The following is a 20,079-nucleotide window of genomic DNA, read 5'->3' as shown; positions in this document are numbered from 1 at the left end:
GCAAAACACAATTGCTGGGTTCATGTAATATCTTGTGCCCAAGCACATGAACTATAGTAGTAATGGGATTCCTACCACAGCATGGCAACGGCCCAATTCCCCTTTTGCCACGTCTAGTGTACTGCAAATTCAACTGATGCGGGAATATGACCCCTGCCACTTTCAGTCAACCAGCTTGGTGGAGGGGAGTATGAGGCTTTTAGGATAGTAGATCAAAGTTTGGAGATAATTTTCTTTCATTTCCACAAGGATAACAAGAAATTTTCTGTCTGACAAGTGGAAAGAGGAACTCACCCAGTCGACAATCAATATCTTGCCGATTTTTCCTTTTTGCTGGAGCTGCCTGGCTGCAATTGCCACCGAATTGAAGAAACAGAAACCCCTGCCAAGGAACATGGAGAACAAGAAGCTGGTGAACAGCCAAAATGGGCAGCAAATGTATTTAAAATGGACATCCTGCCCAACTGGTACATGCCAGTCTCCCCAAAATAATCCATCCTCTCCTCAACCTCTTGCCTAACCCCTGCAGAGACCACAGGGGCCAGGTGTTATGCAACAATGGGGCCATTTGCTGCATTCTTCCACTTGTGCTACACTAGGGCTTAGCATTACAAGGACACACGTTTTGGCTGGTGAGAGACCTGCCGAAAACTGAGCTCAAGAGTCAGTTGGAAATATTCTGTAAAATGGCCTCTCTCTCTCTCTCTCCAGTACTACATTCACTACTTTGTAATGGCAAAATCGGGAAGACCTGCATGTGGAATGGGCCAACTCTGCTCAGATACTGCAGACAAAGCTCTCAGGTGCATTGTTTTGCTTTCACAAATTTACTGAAACCCAGCCACACACACAAATAGCTGCCCAGAGTTGATCAATAGTGAGATGGGGGCCAAAATTAAAATATAAAATAAAACAAAACAAGCAACTCATCACCGTGAATACTAAGTCATTTTTATACTGTAAATTGGTGGGAAGTCAAAGTTGCCCCGAATATGAATAAGGGCGTTATCAGCAGACTCTGTAATACTTTCTGGCAGGAAGTAGGAATCCGTACTGAACTGCTAAAAGTGAACAAACACAATAAGGGCTGGCTAAAGAATGGAGGAAAAAAAGAATAAATAAAATAAAAATAAATAAATAAATAAAAAAGAATAAATAAAGGAAATAGGGAAAGATGGAATGGAATAACCTGGAAGTGGGCCAGCCAAGCTGGCCCCTAAGACTTTGAGATCTGAATGTTTTGATACAAGCCTCACTTCCAACTATTTGGACAATGGCAGGGGGATTATGCGAAGTTTAGGACAAAACATCTGGAGGATGGCAGGCTGCTTCTCTTTGTCTTCACTTCTGTTGTGATCCAGAAAATTAAAAAAAGGCATGGGGAGACTGGCTAGCTTTATTACTTGGGTTGTTTTTTTCCCCCTGCCCAGAGGAATAGAAATAAGAAATTATCCTTGCTCATTCCGCCCTGGACAGAAGCTTTTAAATCTAGCCATTTCAAAAAAGAAAAAAGAAAAAGAAAAAAAACCCCACTCTGGATATGCTTCTTATTCTGAAAGCAATTGCTCTTCCTTTGTAGGTAAAAGCAGCTGCTCCCAGATCAAATCAGAAGCTTTCAAAAAAAAGCTAAGTATTACCAGTGGCATCTTATGAGAGGGGATAAAAAGCATCAAGGTAGCTGTCACAGCCATGCAACTGGAGCCCTGCCCTTGCCCTTCCATTTTTTGTATGTGTGTGTGCCTGTGTATGTGCCTTTGAGCCAGTGTTGACTCTTAGCAGTGCTTTTTTTGTAAAAGAAAAAGGTGCCGGAACTCACACACGTCATACAACCCGCCTTGCCTACCCTACAAGGTTCCATCCCAAAAAGGTGCCGGAACTCCGTTCTGAGCGTTCTATGAGGAAAAAAAAGCCCTGACTCTTGGTGACTGCTTGGGCAGGTCCCTGCAGTTTTCTTAGCAAGACTGTTGGCAAGTGTTTTGCCCTTGTCTGCTTCTTAAAGAAAGTGACTAGCCCAAGCTCATCCAGCTGGATAAGTGCTTTAAAGCAGGACTAGAACTCACAACTCCCCCGGCTTCCTAGCCTCATGCCTTCCTGTGTCTTCTTTTTTTCTTTGCTCTTTATTTGTGCTTGACTCTGATGGACAGAGCTCTGCTCCCTCTTATCACCTTGCTTCATCAGATCCTTAGATTTATACCTTAGATCGGTATCCATTACTGTATCCATTACTGTTTACGACTGCATTCCCCGACTTCCTCAGCCACCTTCACCGTTGTCAAGATCAGACCTACTGCACCTGGGTTCCAACTGTGCCTGTGATGTCACAGAGGAAGCGGAGCCCTGAGAGCACAGGCATGGTGGACTCTAAGGGGCTTGGGTCTATCAGGAAGGTAAGCTGCGAGTCAGAAGAGAGGGGGCACAGAGGTGATTCTCCTTACATTGCTGTGGAGGGATCAGCATGGTGTCCTGGAGGCCGTACAACTGCGAAGCCATTCTGTAAGACATTTAAAAAAAAAAAAGAAAGAAAGAAAGAAAACACCACACGTTGTCATGATCGGTATGCAGTGTGCTTAAATAAATAAATGTTTCATAGAAATGGAAAAAGCCACAATAGCATGCACTCCTGTAACTCAGGGGTCCCTAGCCACCGGGCTGCGGTCCGTTTGGAACTGGGCTGCGCAAGTGACAGGTGAGACCACTCAGCTCCACTTGCGTGAGCGGTGGACACTCACACAGAACCATCCCATATCCCCCCCCCCCGGTCCACCAAGCTGAAAAGGTTGGAGACCGCTGTTGTAACTGGATCAGTCACTGTCTCCTTAAGTAACACCAGCTGCCTGCAATTAGTGCAGGTTCGCATCCCACCAGGCTCAAGGTTGACTCAGCCTTCCATCCTTCCCAGGTAGGTAAAATGAGGACCCAGATTGTTGGGGGCAATTAAGCTGACTTTGTAATAATGCCGCTTGGGGTGTGTGTGAAAGCCCTAATAAGCAGGCATATGCATAGAATGAAGGCTACTGCTAAGCTTGTAAGCCGCCCTGAGTCTTCGGAGAAGGGCGGGATATAAATGGAATTAAAATAAAATAAAAAATAAGGTGGGGGTGGAGGTAAACTGCATTTATTTTAATCATATCTCAGTTTACTTGGCTGAAAGGTGAGTAATAGGATGTTTCCCTTGCTGGGTTGTTCTTCTCTTTGGGCTTTTTCATCCTTTAATTGAATTTTCTTATTAAGATGTGGTTATATTACTTCTTGCTACGAGACTGCATATTATGGGCCTAATTGTAATCAGAGCACATCTTTTTCTATTAAGGGCAAAAAGTTCTACCGATTTTGACTTGTCGGTTTGTCAAATGCTCAGAATGGGCTTTGGCTTACGAAAGCATTTATACAATCCCATGGTCAGCCTTGTTGAGAGATCATATGATACATGATTGGTCCTCTGGTTAAATTCTTCAAATTTTAGTAGGAAAAAATGTAAACAAGCCAATGAGATGTGGAAGTACTTAAGTATGGTTGGATCACCATCATTATATCTATTGGAAAGGCATGGCAATTCAATGCTTTCTATTTTGAAATGTTACAGCGCAAATCATGAATGTTCAAAGTCTTTTTTTTCCAAGCAATAATTAAAATGTACTAGATCTAGTGTTGTGTGCATCTTCGATGAGATTTTCTCCTCCTATCCTCTTTCCTGCAACCTTACCCCTATAAGGGCAGTCTTCGTTTAGTGGCTCTGTCATTAAACAAAGTGGTCACTAAGTGAAACCATGACTGCTTATGATCTTACTTCAGCTTTCCTTTTGCTCTACAGACCTGTAAGTGCAAGGATTGGTCATAAAGTTATTTTTTCACCACTGCTGTAATTAAGGAGGCAGTCACTAAACGGTGACTACTTGTACTCCGAAAATCCAGACAAGATTTTAAGGTACTGGGGAACCTGTGGCGGGGGGGGGGGGAGTGTGTGAGAATAGCTTCTTCCTGTTTAAATGACAGAAACCACTCCATCAGTTGACAACTATACTTAAATTTCATACATTGTTACAATTATAATGACTAGTAATACTAATACGATTATATTAAAATATTTAAGATATGGAAAAAAAAAGTTTAGGTTAAATCCACAGCAATACAGATACATTTTCCAATGAAAGCAATATGAAATATTAACCAAGATTAATTCAAGCGCCACTGATTTACCCAAAACATCAGAGCAATCAACTCATGTGGCAATCTTGTTTGGCAATCAACCATTAATCGACAGGCTACCTAAGACACTTTTTTCCTCATCTCCTTTTTTTTTCTCACTTAAGATTTTTCTGTTGAATAATTATTATTACATTTGTCACACTTTGGCAAAATACCGCTGACATAATTTAAAGTTGTATTAATATGCTTGCGTTTCTTTAAGCTTAAGATACTTTTCAAAAATAGGGAAAAAAACCAACTATGCCCCATTCCATTGAACTATATAACCCAGGCATGTCAAACTCACGACGTCACGTGACGTATCATGACTTTTTCCCCATTGCCGGAAATGGGGTGGATGCGGTTTCGGCATGACACGTCCGGCCTGTGGGCCGGGAGTTTGACATGCCGGATGTAACCAAAGAAAAGAAATTGAAAACAATCTGTATTTTGAAAAGTTGCAATGTTCAACTTTGCATAAAATTTTAAAAAAACTACAGATATTTGCAAATATTTAAAAAAGTGTCCTCTTTCCAGCAACATTTTTCCCCTTGGAGAGACATAATATGATCGGTCCTAAAAAAAAAAAAAGTGAGAACTGAACTGTTTCGTAGGGGTCTTTATTTTATTACTTCTGATTAAAACAGCTTTTGTTTACACTCTGAGATGTCATTACCAGTCAAATCTGATTAGCTATACCACTCCATGGCATCAACACAATCCTGTAATGTTTCCTGATTGGGTGGAATTCCTCTATGAAGGAAGAAACAATTCCATCAAGGAAGGGGATGAGAATAAAACCTGACTGCTGAAAACAGGTCTGAAAAAGGGAACCAGGAATGCCTTCCTTCTCTCTCTCTTTCTCTCTCTCTCTCTCTCTCAAAAAAAGTGTTTAGCCTGACAACTGAAATGGGTAAAGTGTTCAGTTAAAACACATTCCCAGGTTCAGCTGCCAAACGCCTGTGAATATAATTGAGCTTTGTTCCCTTGAAAGCTCCACAAAGACCATTGCTACACCTCCTTGAAGCCATTGCCAAAGCCTTGGAGTCACCACAGAAGGTCCTTCTACTTAACAACCAGCTGCAGTGGTGACTTCACTGGAGGATCCAATTTTGAGCAAAGTTTTTAAGAGAAAAGTTACACTAATCAGAAGAGGACTAGAAACACCTGCTCTGTCTTCAGATGTATGTGCAATTGTTCTGTGCTATAACAAGATGGAAGTCAGTTTAGGGGCAGGGGGAGGACTCTGATTATCCTTGTCAGAACCGTCAATGGAAATCATATTTACTTCCATACACCAGCTCAGCTTTGCACGGTTCCCCCACCCCAGATTCTGTGCTTATTCAGTCTTTTGGAATAATCAGAGTCCTCCCCCTAGCAAAAAAAAAAAGAAGAGCAAAAATGATGATGTGTATGTGAGGTGGGGAGCTGGGGGCACTTTTTAATTCCTTGACCATCATCAATGGAAGGTCCTGCTGAGATACCAGTGGTTGCCCCATGAGGCCAGGTGCTGATGGTGGTCCACCCAAACTCTGAAACCAGAAACAATTTTGAAAGATGCAGCCGGTTGGGTGTGATGCTTAAGGCCTCAGGCTAGAAATCAAGAAGAAATCAAGAAGTTCTAGTCCCACCTTAGGCACAAAGCTAGCTGGGTGACTTTGGGCCAGTCACACTCTTTCCAACCTAGGAAGCAGACAACACTAACTGGAAGGGGTGCGTGTGCACACAGACACACACACAAAACACCCTTGAAAAGGGGAGAGGAGAATAATGGACAGATGGGCAGTTGATGCCACTCTTTTTTTCCTATGCATGTTATCTCTGCAAAAATACATTTTGGAAACCCCTTTGAGATCATCCCACGCTATTTAGAAATCCAAAAGGTGAGTGGAGGGGCACTCCCGATCTGTCTTGCTGTCCTCCCAGGGCTCTTACCTTAAGCTGCCGACTGGCCACTTTGAAGGCCAGCTCAGTCACGCTCCCAGCTGCCCACCGTGCAGCGTTGCTGGAGTGCAGCTCGTTCCAAATGGTGTCACTATCCACCTGGACCCAGTAGAAGACAAAGAAGAGTTCAATCTACAGAAAGGGTCCTGGGGTTACATTTCTGCACACAGCAAAAAATAAGCTCGCGATACGGACTAATGGTATACGCATATCAACACACATACAACAACCCCCCCCCATGAGATGGGGTAGAACAAAACCAGTGGAAGAGCTGCTGGACGCCATCACTAGTTTTGAACCAAGGAGACTTTGTCTTCAGATAGCCGCTCTGATCAAATCAACTGTCAAATGCAGCTCTATGAAATGGACATCCTCTACTTGAGGGCAAATCAAAACAGCGCAGCCCTTGGCATGCAACACGTGCCCGTTCACGAACAACAACAACAGTCTAGCTAGACAACAACCCCATCCCCAAACTCTTCAGCTTTGCTGGGCTCCCACAGGTTCCATCGACACCAACATGCAGGAGAGCGTTCCCCGCACATTTCCCCCCCCTCCTAGAGTTAGTTGCAAAAGTTGGGGGCAGGAAAGAGCCCGTTCTTTTTACCTTCTTGATTCTATTTGATTATATATTTTTTTTCTCAAAAACAAACATCTTGGTTTGATCAGGATCACGTCATCGGCAAAGTAAGAGCCGGAAAACCTCAGAGATTCTCTTCTGATCAACTCCATGTGTGAGCAGAGCCTGCCTTCTGCCTGAGTGCTCCAGGCGCTGCGCACGCCCTCTCCCTCTCTTTCTCTCCGGGTGCAAGGGAGGGGGAAGAGAGGATCCGAGCCCCGTCAGTAAGGACAAAGGAAGGGGGGGGGGAAGAAAGAAGGAGCAGAGAGCAGGAGAAAAGGGAGCAAAAAGGTTAAGAGAAGGAGAAGAGGGATGGTCGGGGAGGCAGCATCCTGGAAAAAAGAGAGTGAGAAAAAGAAAAAAAAAAGGCACGCAAGAAGGCGATGAACGAAAGTGAACGTGGCAGAGAGCCCAGAGGGAGGGACATGAGAGACAGAGAGAACGAGGGGCCAGGGAGATTTTCTCCAACCTAACCCTATTCCCCCAACCCTTCTCAGGAATACTTCTAAGCAAGGCTGGGTCTTGGAACATCAGAATGGAAGTGGGGTAAAAAATAGAAGGTGGTGCAAATGGGCCATCATCATTCCGGGAGTACAGAGCGCTACTCTTGCTAAATGGAGAAAGCCAAGGTCTGGATTATACCATCAGACTCTGGGCAGAGCTCCCTGGGTGAAAGGCTCTTCACGCAAAAATCTGTTTAAGGCTGCAAATCATGTGCTAATGGAAAGCCTAGCCGTGAACCCTTTAACGTCTAATTTACCACGTCAGGAAATGGTGTCAGTAGAGTAACGGTTCCCTTCAAACTTTACGACTGTAACGCAAGCTCTTTATCTCTTTCTTAGGAACTAGACTTAAGAGGACAGTGTGTGGCTGGAGAAATGGACACACTGAAGAAAGGTGGGGAAAAGAAAAAGAAAAAAAAAGCTAAGGGATTTAGCTAGGATGAGCCAAATGTAGTGGTTTGCTGCTGTGTGTATTTTACCGAGATTCCTCCCAAAAACGTTTGAGCTGAATTCATTGGCCATCACATGGTATGTGATGTGACAGCCAGATCTTGTCATGCCTACAGAGAGAACCCTGGTGGGTTTCACATAACACCCAGTGACTTCACAATAACCTGGGGAACAGCATTGCAAAGTTTAGTAGAGACAACTGGAGCCTTCTATGGGCCGTAGCCTCTTGGCCACTGGGTCGCATAAGTGGCTGGCCAGTACATGCATGCATGCTCACACCACCTTGTGATGGCGCTAGCCTCGGCACGACCTTCACACCTGCGCTAGCCTCCGCATGACCCTTGGTGTGAGTCTCGCACTGGCGCTAGCCTTGGTATGACTCTCGCGCCTGCACTAGCCCTGGTGTGACATTTGGTGTGAGTCTCATGCTGGCGCTAGCCTCGGCACGACCCTTACACCAGTGCTAGCCTTGGCGCTAGCCTCGGCATGACCCTTGTGCCTGCGCTAGCCTCGCCACATCCCTCATGCCTGTGCTAGCCTTGGCGCAAGCTTCAGTGAGAACTTTGTGCCGGCGCTAGCCTCGGTGAGACCGTCGCACTGGTGCCAGCCTTGGTGAGACCCTCGCACTGGCACTAGCCTTGGCAAGACTCTCGTGCCAGTGTTAGCAGCCCCATTTATGGGGCACGCAAGCTCGCAGCCCCGTTCACGTATACGCATGTGCAGCTACATTTGCGTTTGTGCGCATGTGCACGTAATGATGTCTGCCCCTCCCTTTCCCAGAAAGGTTGATGATCCCTGTTCTATATGATGCTAGCCTTCAAACAGCCTCTGTCTAATTCATCTATTTTGGGGGGATACTGGGAATCCTAGTCCAAACAGATTTGGAGGTCCATGGATACCTTTCCTCTGGCCAACAGGCTTATTGAAACATTCCTTGCCCATTAATAGAAGTCGCCAAGATATTGTTCCAGCCTAGGAATATGCTCCCAGATGTGAGAGAATTGAGTAGCATGTTGGGGGTAGGCAGCAATCTTGCTATGGAAGTGGTAGGTATGATTCTCTCCTTTTTGGCTTGTCTCTTAATTCTTAAAACTTTCTCCACAGGAGGAAAAATCATCGATATAGCCCTCAACCACCCAGGAACCAGATTAGAAAGTCTGGAAAAGGCATGCTGATAAAAAAAAACATTAAGAAAGGAGAGAGGTAGGCACTCCTTGACCCCTGTAGCCTGAGTGACACAGAACTATCTAAAAGTAACACTCCATTGAACCTCAGGTTTGCCTCATCTCCTGATCTATACCCTGTACTCACATGACATGAAAAGGCTCACATTCTCTAAGCTCGTTCTCGACGCGAGGCTATGCCAGTTAGCAATAGGCAGACCAATCATCTGCCACTCTTTTTGGACCTAAAACTTTCCAATTCTCTCCCTTCCACCCGTGCATTCCAGTAGGGTCTCTCGTTTCCTGGAAATCCAGGGCGCAAACCAACTTCAGCCTGTTGTGATGGGAAACAAAGTATGGGAAATATTTTTTTTTTTTGATGGAAACCTTCCCGCCTGCTGGAGAAGATGCTTACCCCAACTCCACCACAGGGCAGCATGACAAACATCCGCTGGGAGAGGATTCCTGCAAGAAAGTAAGAGAAGACAACTGGGCTGTAACCAAATATATGGGAGTCAGGCTCTTATTGTACCACAGCGCTACACAGAAACCATCTGAAAAGGGGGAGAATACATTCAAAGGAACTCTAGGAATTTTAATTCTCTGAAGAGGCGGGTTGGAGAACATTTTGTATCTTCATAGCAATAGCAATAGCACTTAGATTTATATACCGCTTTATATACAGCCACTGGTACATATTGTCACCTGTTTAAATATATGCAGAATGCAGCCAATGAGTGGTCTAAGGGCATGAGCATCCAAATATATTACAATGACTGAATTGTATTCAGCACAAAAGGTGTAAAATGTATTATTGGTAGAATTTTGAAATATGTGGCAAGTCTTAACCTTTTTCCCATCTTTTCCACCTTATCCTGAACATAGAAAGTACAAATAAGTTTAGATTCTATTGAACCAGGAACTCATATTTGGCTTTTGAATAGGGGGGGGGGGTTCATTCAAAAAAAAGTAGATGAGATCAGAATTAAAGCTCCCTTTGATGTGATTTAATTTAAACTGAAACTTAGCTCATTACTTAAAGTAATAAGAGTGAACAGGATTGGTTTCTTAATGTTGTTAAGAATTTCCCCTTAGACTGAATTTTACAGTTTGGAGATATTTTTGTGGTGAGGGAGTTCTGGCTTTGTGGTGGGCATAGACTGTGCATTTACACAGTAAACAAGAGGGTGAGTTACTGCTTGGAAACTGGGCACAGGAATTACTCTCAGCAGGAAGCTGTGGTTAGAAGGCCCAATAGCAATAGCAGTAGCACTTTCACTTATAATACCACTTCACAGTACTTTACAGCCAGTGGTGGGATTCAAATACGTGAACAACCGGTTCTCTGTGTGGATGCTGCTTCTGGAAGTCCATTCTGGTCTTGGGCAACAAAAACTTAGCTACCGGTTCTGCCGAAGTGGCGCGAACTGGCTGAATCCCACCACTCTTTACAGCTCTCTAAGAGGTTTACAGAGTCAGCCTCTTGCCCCCAACAATCTGGGTCCTCATTTTACCAACCTCAAAAGGATGAAAGCCTGAGTCAACTTTGAGCAGGTCAGGATTGAATTGCTGGCCGTCAGCTGTGAATTAGCCCGCAGTTCTAACCACTGCGCCACCACAGCTCTTTGAGATAGACTTCTTAGAGTTAGTTTCAAATGAATTGGGCATGCTATATATACCATACGGACATTCTTCCCACTTTGGGGAAGAGTAGAAATAGGAAAACATTGTGCACATATTTATGGATAGATATATGCATGCATATAAAAGGTATGGTAAATCAGCTTGTAGTTGAAGGGATATTTTGCACATATAAGTCGAGAGAGAGAGAGAGAGAGATGAGGGTCTCTCGATTAATTTATCATTTATTTAAAATACATATATTTCCCATCATGTATCAAACAATCTTGTCATGGGATACACTATGGAGCCCCATCTTGCAAAAGTGACCTTGGATTTGGGACAGTATTTGAAATTATTGGACTGGAGAAGTCCTCATTCGGGTACACTGGCTGACTGGCGGGGGGTTGGGGTGTGTGTGTCACTGAATTATTTTGGAGTACATGATTGCTGTCTTCTTATGCCACTTGGAGCTCCTTAGAAGAAAGGTGGATATAAATGAATTAAAGGAGCAAACAAATGACACAAGAGGGGTGCAGCACAGCTGAAGACTCTCTTCATTTGGAACATCCTAGATTTCCCATTTCTTCTCCCAAGCACAACAATGATTAGATCTCAGTCAATTGCCAGCTATTAATCCTGAGAGGGTATTTATTAGTGGAGCATATCTACACCAACTCAGAAGATTGCGAGAGGGTTATGGCAGGTTTTGCCCTCGGAGATGCACTGTCCTTTTTGGCTCTCCTCAACTTCAATCCATGGATGAAGGGAGACATTACATTGTCTCTTACCTGCCAGTTTGCCGTTGTCCAGCTTCAGGCGACTGAGAGGGTTGGTGCCGTATAACAGCACGTGACGCTCAGTATGAACGGACTGCAACTCCTCCAAAGTGGCTTTGCGTCCTCGAAGGCACTAGCAGAAAAACAAGGGTTGGTTTACATCACAAGAATCAGACAACGAAACGGGCTTCTGCAGATATTCTAGGAAGCTGACTGAGATGCTGGGGAGAAAATAACGAGGCTCTGAGAAAAAAAGATAACATCTCTAGGATTTAGTGCTTGACTTAGAAGCTCCTGGCTTGAGAGCCAGCTGCAGCATTCTGGTGTTTCCAAGCATTGAGGCTGTCTCTAGACAAATCCTCCTTGGCTTGCTTTAAGGGGGAGGCACATCCTGAAAGGAGTCAACCATTTAAGGTAGTAGATGCGGGGCTCTTTTAAGAATGGACAAAATTTGATCTGACTCATGGCTTGTTCATTCTATGGAAAGGTTTTTACCAAAACAGCATGACTGACACAGGTTGTGCACAACCATTATGTCAAAAGGTCTCTCCAAACTGGTTCCCCATCCAATGGGCCGATGGAATAAAATTGGGTTTTTTTCCTCCCTCTATTTCACCCATGAAGATGCTATCATGCTTGGAACAACGTTCTGGATCTTTGGAGTGCTTGTGTGTGAGAATGGGATGGGATGGGATGGAGTAGAGTAGAGTAGAGTAGAGTAGAGTAGAGTAGAGTAGAGTAGAGTAGAGTAGAATAGAGTAGAATAGAATAGAATAGAATAGAATAGAATAGAATAGAATAGAATAGAATAGAATAGAATAGAATAGAATAGAATAGAATAGAATAGGAGACCCTGGAGGTCTTTTAGTCCAGCCCCCTCCTCAAGCAGGAGAACATATACCATTTCAAATAAGTGACTGTCTAGTCTCTTCTTAAAAACGTCCAGTGATGGAGCGCCCATGATTTCTGAAGGGAAGCTGTTCCACTGGTTGTTTTGTGTGTGCATGCAAGCGTGCATGCGTGTGCGTGTGTATGTAGAAGCACACTGCTATTGCTGGGAACATTCCATCAATCCACAAAGAATGTGCATAGTCCATCTAGGTAATATTTTGGAACAAAAGCTAGAGATAAAAAGTGAATCTAAGCTTACTTTGCAGATATGAAGTAAAAGGAAGAAGCTGAGGAAAGAAAAAGCTAAATCTCTGATTCAAACTATATGGGGAGTGAAGAGTTTTAAAAGAAACTAACTGTCCATAATTGTTTTGAGATGTGTGAATGTTTCTGGGGAGATGCACATCTGTCGGGCATCTGCAAAGTAGGCATCGTCATAAAACCCGGCTAGAATGTATGAAACCTGTTTACCACTCAATCCATCAAATGCTTTTGAATTATCTGAGAAACTAATGGTGGTTTTATGTGTACATCAGTGGATAAACATTTAACTATGGAAATATCCATTGTTTTAATCACTGGCTCGAAACAAGATGATGGGCAAGGGTTGTAAGGAGAGAACTGGAATCTCGGCTAAGTAGGTGTTGCTTCAGAACGGGAACGCAGGCTATTGCCTTTTGATTGGGTTTAGGTTCCTCCTGAAAAATTTCTAAACTTCTTCATTTTTGATTCTTCCAATCTAGAGCCTCCCAAATGTACCGGGACTGCAAAACTCAGAAATCAAAGCAATGTGGTCTTCAGGGCATTGGAGTCAAAACCACATGGAGGAAATTAAAAGAAAGCTGTCTTATTTTTTACTTCCCCGATTTTCTTTTTTTCTGCACTAATTCCACTCTTTAAACGAGGAAAAGACTGGTTTGTGTTTTGTCTTGAGAAGCTCAGAAATCAGGGCCACAGGAGTCTTACCATCCTCACCAAAGTATGTTAACCAGGTATTTGGAGGGGGTGGGTGAGGGAGGGACAGAGGGGGTAGAAAGAACCATTAAACTGGAGAACAGCCAATTGACCAGAAATAATAAATAGCCCATCTCCTGTGTATTTTATAGCAGCCTGATGTGCAAAAATAAGTGAAGTTTTTTTTTCACACCAGAGAATTAACTACTACCATCTGTTATGACTGCAGATGAAATATTGCTCTATCTGCAAGATACAATGCCCAATAAAAACCAGTTCATCCAAATATTCATATAACAAACCACCTCCCTCTCTTAGTCCTAGACTGGGTAATTCAAAAATATCTGTCTACTAATCTGCAATGAAGAATGTGAGAGATTGTGGTGATAACCATGAGTGAAGAGTCCTTTGTCCTACACGGAATTGATTTGCACTGATCATTACACACACAAACACAAGAGAGAGAAAAAGAGATTTAAAATGCCATCGCTGCTTGGGACCACGCTCTAATATAATTACATGAAATCACAGGGAAGAAGTAGGCTTACAAATAATATTTCTTATAATTGTATTGTAAGGTTAAATCAATTCCGCTTTTAGTTTAATGCTGTACAGTAATATAAATATGGATAGTTCTCAATTTATGACCATCCATTTAGTTCAAAGTTCCACAATGCTGAAAGAAGTGACTTATGACTGATCCTCACGCTTATGACTGTTGCAGTGTCCCCAGGGTCATGAGGCCACACTGCAGATACTTAGCAATCAGTATATATTGATGTCCCGGATCACATGATTGGCATTTGCGACCTTCTCAACTGGCTTCTGACAAAACAATGGGGAAGCCAGCAGGGAAGTTTGCAAATTTCTTGCTTAATGATTGCATCACTTAATGATGGATTTTTCCAGTCGGAATTGTGGTAGTAAATCAAGGACTCTCTGCATTGCTTCTTTAGCAATTCTTTCTCTATTAAACTGAGGCCTGTTGACCTTACTGCTGCTGAATAGACTACTCTGGATTCTGGATGTTTTAGAAAGTAACAGTACCTCTCTTATTTATATCCCTCTTTTATTATTTTTACACATCACTCAAGGTGGCAAACATCTGTAGTCTCTCATCCTGTAATTGGAAGGCAACAGTACTAAAGCTGAAGTTCTGAGGGTTGGCAAAACCACGAACAATGATACATTTAGATTCAAATATGTTTTTAGCCCACATTGCTGCAGAAATTAATTGAAGCTAAAGTATCAGTGCCATGAAACGCCATTTAGCTTTCATAAAAAAACTGTTGTCCCAAACTTGTTTTTATAAACAACCGCAAAAGCCCACTATCACCACTTTCCATATAGAAATGTATTTTTTTAAAAAAAGAATTAGCCACCAGTAAATATGTATAGAATTAATGATTGTCTTGCAGATTCTGTATCTAAATCAGCAGCCAATCAAGGAGAGAAGCAACTTACCAGGACTAAGGAGAAATTTCCTGACAGTTAGAACAATTAAATCAGTGGAACAACCTGCCTCCAGAGGCTGTGAATGCTCCAACACTGAAAGTTTTTAGGAAGAGACTGGACAGCCATCTGTCTGAAATGATATAGGGTTTCCTGCCTGAGCAGGGGGTTGGACTAGAAGACCTCCAAGGTCCCTTCCAACTGTTATTCTGTTATTCGATCAGATTGAGAGAACAGAGGATTGTTCCGTATTCACATCTGGCCTGCACTGCCCCCTACCTCACACTGGTTGCGTAGGCCACGCTCCTGTAGGCGAGACCAGATGCTCTGGATTCGGCCTGCGTGCTCAGGATGGTTGCTGTTGTCTCCACACGAACACTGATGTTTCAGCATGACCGAATCATACACGATCCCTAAAACAGCAGGAAAAGAGGCATCCGAGTCATTCATAAAGCTTGAGTTTTATTTGGACTCAGTGAGTCTCTAGTGCTAGTTTAAACCTGAAGAATCATCACCTGGGATCCTTTTTCTAGGATGAAGAAGTTGTTGACTCAAATAAACTCTGCAGATGGACAATTTTTGACTGGAGATTTTTTTTTCTTAACCCACAAGAACATTCCTTTTAAAAGTTCTAGGATATGAATAGGATTATTATTACTGTAGCAAAAATGCTAATACTGATGAGCGTGAAAAGTATTAGTATATGAAAAGTATATATCTTTCTGTAATATGTAAGTACTTTACGTAGAAGAGATTTTGTTTTCTAAAACAGACACCCGCTGACAGGGTGAGACTGTATCTCACACAATTTCTGCACTTTAAGTGGGGTTTCAGGTAGACTCCGTAGTACTTTATATTACATATCAAGCTTCATATTTATAGTTAAATGTTTCGTGCGATGTATTTCTCTAGGTGCCATGCACTTTGGGGTTTTTTTGAAAAAAAAATCAATGCAATAAAAACAACTTTCCAATAAAACAGTGGCATTCAATGCGGTATTTTATCAATGGGTATGTATTTGTATTTTTCAGCCTTGGCATCTTTAAGGTATATGGACTTCAGTTTCCAGAATTCACCAGCCAACCAGCTTGAAAATTCTGGGAGCTAAAGTCCACACACCCTAAAATTGCCAAGGTTGAGCAACATGAGTATATACTGACATAAAGTACTACATCAATGCAAAATAGATATAAGAACGTTGTCATGGTTCCAACAGATGAAACTGTTCAAAGAACTTCAAGGCATTGTTTACCTTAAAGAATCTTTATTTGAGTAGCATAGCATCGGCACTTACATAGTTGAAGCCAAAATCTGAGTGCCCCTCCTCTGAGCACATAGTATCAAAGCTCAATTGTGTCTCAGGGGATTGGGAGTGGGAGGCACGGTTTTTCAGTGGTTCTCCTATCTCCTGGGACGTTCGCAGTCAGTGTTGGCAGGGGGGCAGAGGTCGACCTCGAGGCCTCTCACTTGTGGAGTCCCTCAGGGGTCGGTCCTCTCGCTTCTCCTGTTCAACATCTACATGAAACCGCTGGGTGAGATCATTCGTGGTTTTGGAGTTGGGTATCATCAGGTTTCGACCCCAAACCACCCCAGTGATGCCCTCGACGTGATGTCCCGCTGCCTGGAGGCGGTTTGGGTCTGGATGGGGAGGAACAGGCTTCAACTCAACCCTGACAAGACTGAGTGGCTGTGCGTACCGGCATCTCGGGATATTCAGGATATCCCATCTCTTTCTATGGGGGGTGAGTTATTACCCCCCGTAGATAGGGCTCGCAACTTGGGAGTCCTCCTAGATTCACAGCTTTCTTTAGAAGACCATATAGTAGCTGTGACTAGGGGGGCCTTCACCCAGGTCCGCCTGGTGCGTCAGTTGCGGCCCTATTTAGACCAGGATGCCTTACGTACGGTCACTCACGCGCTCGTGACCTCTCGTTTGGACTACTGCAACGCTCTCCATGGGGCTGCCCTTGAAGACCACTCGGAGGCTCCAACTGGTACAGAATGCAGCCGCGAGAGTTGTGTTGGGAGTTCCCCGATACTCCCATGTTACACCTCTGCTCCGCGAGCTGCATTGGCTTCCAGTTGTCTTCCGAGTGAGATTCAAGGTGCTGGTAATGACCTACAAAGCCCTACATGGCATGGGTCCGGAATACCTTAGGGAGCACCTGCGGTCAACTTCCCTCCGCCCAGTACGCTCCCACAGAGAGGGCCTCCTCAGGGTGCCACCGGTCAAAGAATGTCGACTGGTGGCCCCCAGTGGGAGGGCGTTCTCTGTGGGCACGCCGGATTTATGGAACCATCTTCCGGTTGAGCTCTGGATGGCGCCCGACCTCCGCTCCTTCTGGCGCGATCTAAAGACTTACCTCTTCAAACAAGCTGGCCTGGCCTGATGGGATGGGGTTGGGTTTTATTAATGTGTTTTAACCTATTTTTTAATGTGTTTTAACTTATTGTAAGAGTTGTGGGCATTTTGTTTAATCTCTTTTAATTTTTGTATTTTGTCTTTTAACATGTACTGCTTGTTCACCGCCCTGAGTCCTTCGGGAGAAGGGCGGTATACAAATAAAATAAAATAAAATAAATAAATAAATAAATAAATAAATAAATAAAATTCCCTCCTCCAATTAACAGTCATAAATCACATTCTCCAATTAGTTTGAAATGCAGGCTTCCCCTCCAGTTCTCCAGTCCGCCAATTCTTTATCATCTCTTATTTCAATAACTTTGGTTCACACACTAGGTTCAGTATTGTTATGTCTAGCTAAACTCCCATGAACACTCCTCCTCCTCCCCCCAGCATCATCTAACTCTAACTCTAATTCTAGGAGTAAATCATAAGAAGAAAATGGTTGCATCTCCATCTGTTGTCAAAGCAAAAATATCCGATATTAGCAGCGTTGAGTAACGTCTTCTAGCTGCCTATTAAAAATCTGTTCTAAGAGATGAGGAAATAGATTTGGTTGAGGCTAATGGATGAATAGCAGCTAGAGAACCCTGTAAAATTAGCCTTCTTAGGCTGGGTGAGGGGACGAGCTCCTTTCCTCTTGGCATAATTCAGGCGACTGCAGCCCCATATTAGAATTTTGAGGTATAATGGGCCAATGTCCTGACAATGCAAGTAGTCCTCTACTTAGAATCATCACTGGGAGCAAAGTGGCTGTTAAGTGAGTAGCACCCAACTTTACAATTATTATTTTTTTGCCACAGTTGTTAAGCAAATCACTGCAGTTATTAAGTGAATCACACGGTCGTTAAGTGAATCTGGCTTTCCCCCCCATTGGCTTTGCTTCTGAGAAGCCAGCTAGGAAGTTTAACAAATGGTGATCAGATGAGCCCCGGACATGGCTACTGTTGTAAATACCTGCCAGTTGCCAAGTGCCCAAATTTTGATCCCGTCACTGTGGGGATGCTGTGATGGTTGTTAAGTGAGAGGACCGGTGGTTGGTCACTTTTTTCAGTACCGTTGTAGCTCTGAACAGTCACTAAATGAATGTTTATAAGTTGAGGACTTCCTGTACACATTTCCTGGTCAGGAGCAGACAGGAATTAGGGATAGAGGAAAGTGAGGAGGGAAGAGAATCTGAGCACGGCCCCAGGTCATGTATCATAAGTCACGTTTTATTTTAACTGTCATTTGTTGAGCAAGCCAGAATCAAGTTCACATTATGCCACAAGCCATGGTCTGCAAAACAATAGCTAGAATTACCTGTCACATGCAGAGGATGAGGTTCCATGTCTGGTGGAAGAAAAGGGTGGGGAAATAACTTGAAGGCCAGATTTGCAGGTCAACTGCAATGTGCAAGACTAAAGGTAAAAACGTCCACTCTAGTCATATGATCACTTCCAGTTTTCCTGACAATGGTATAGAACAGGGGTAGGCAACCATGGCTCTTTTATGACTCGTGGACTTCAACTCCCAGGATTCCTGAGCCAGCATGGCTCAGCTTGGAAACCTCTCCCTTTCCCCTCAGCATGGCTGGCTCAGGAATTCTGGGAGTTGAAGTCCACGAGTCATAAAAGAGCCAAGGTTGCCTACCCCTGGTACAGAAGCAGCTTGTCACTCCCTTCTTGCAAGAGGGTGGTTCTCCCCCCACCCAGTTTCTCCCTATCACCCTTGGATTTCCTGATGGCCTTCCACCCTACTACTGATCAGGTTCAACCCAGCTTAACTTTTTGGAGAACTTTTGGCCGAGTTCAGTTAAGCGCTACCAACTGCTAGAGTCAAACACATCTGTCAGAGACGATGAGAAGCATAAACATGGATCTCAGGGGATGCCAGCCTGAGCTGCCCGTTGACTGGGCAGCTGTATACCTTGAACAGATAAATGAGCAACTACCTCCACAAAATCAAGGGAAAACGTGGCGTGTTACCTGTGGTGAAGCGGGGTTTGATGGTCTGTTCTTGCACTGGGAGTGGGATGGCCTTGGAAGACGTGTCCTGGCTAGGTAGACAGGCGGTGGCTGGGGCAGGTGAGGAATGAGCCCGGGAGAGGGGTCGATGGCCTCCCCGTGCGGCTGGGGTCAGCAACGCGTCAGCAGGCTGCCTTCGGAGGAGCTGTTGCTGTGGCATACGCTGTTGTTGTTCCCAGATATAATGTGCCTGTGGATGGAATTAAGAGCATGGTCACGTGGGGAAGGTCCCACTGCCCATTTCTCCCACTGAAACTAAAAGGAAGGCTTCTACACTGGCTTGGCTTAGCAGCTGCCGCCCTCTAGTGCATTCGGGTGGCCAAGACATAATCATAGCCACAGATTTGGAATAGAGAGAGAGAAAAGAACAGGAAAAGGGGTGCTCTGTGTCAGGGATCAGAGGAGGCAGTCAGATAAGCTCAGAAGCTTTCTAGGAAAATCAAGAGGCAATTTTTGAATCCTTTCCTGGAACAGACACTGAAAATTAAAAGGATGTTTCTAATCCAGCCTGTCAAGCCCTAGGGCAGCCTTCCCTAGCTTTGGGAAAATGTGATCAGGGACGATCACAGGACAGGCTTGCTAGGGAATCACAGAGTGGAGCCTAAGGCTAAGAAAGGCTGCTGGAAGAACATGTTTTAGGGGTGTCAGTATCAGGAGTCCAAATCACACTGTCACAATTGTCTTATTGTGTGCATGTGTGTGAAAGGGAGAGGGAGAGAGCGAGCATCCTCTGAGCAAAAAAAGGTCATAATGGTGAGAGGGGAACTTCTGCTTGGAAATTAAGACACACTCCCTTCCTTTTGATTTATGTTCCTGCTTCTCTAGGAAATACATTTTAGGATTACCATTAATAGCAGCAAAACAACTTTTCTACTGTAGGGAGGGCGTGTCCGTTATTTGCAAAGGGCTGTTCAATGAGACAGTTAAAACGATATGATGCCATTATGCCAAAGATATACATGGCCAGAAAAGACATCATGGGTATTATTACATCACTGGCCTAATCGCCGCAGGAAGGTTTTGATGTGGAAACCTAGTCTGTTGAATGGGAAATGTGTCATGTCACAGGGAAGCAAATAGTCTGCTGTTTATTTCATCCAAAGGTATTC

At 43.9% G+C, this 20,079-nt stretch overlaps 1 protein-coding gene across 3 annotated transcripts in view; it reads right to left on the bottom strand.

The window, feature by feature from the left end:
- HDAC7 (histone deacetylase 7) overlaps positions 1–20,079 on the bottom strand; it is a 273,819-nt gene that overhangs the window by 22,378 nt on the left and 231,362 nt on the right. For 2 of the 3 annotated variants that reach the window (XM_083352761.1, XM_083352759.1), the window contains 8 exons: positions 18,932–19,160; positions 18,267–18,296; positions 14,840–14,973; positions 11,276–11,396; positions 9,280–9,329; positions 6,121–6,228; positions 2,436–2,491; positions 295–382 (listed from right to left, as the gene is read on the bottom strand). In XM_083352761.1, the coding sequence (XP_083208887.1) occupies positions 295–382; positions 2,436–2,491; positions 6,121–6,228; positions 9,280–9,329; positions 11,276–11,396; positions 14,840–14,973; positions 18,267–18,296; positions 18,932–19,160 (816 nt within the window). The remainder of the gene's footprint in view (positions 1–294; positions 383–2,435; positions 2,492–6,120; positions 6,229–9,279; positions 9,330–11,275; positions 11,397–14,839; positions 14,974–18,266; positions 18,297–18,931; positions 19,161–20,079) is intronic. The other variant, XM_083352760.1, reaches the window with a different exon arrangement.

This window comes from Vipera ursinii, assembly GCF_947247035.1.
Source record: "Vipera ursinii genome assembly, chromosome: 2".
Taxonomy (NCBI): domain Eukaryota; kingdom Metazoa; phylum Chordata; class Lepidosauria; order Squamata; family Viperidae; genus Vipera; species Vipera ursinii.
This window is presented reverse-complemented; position numbering and strand designations above follow the sequence as displayed.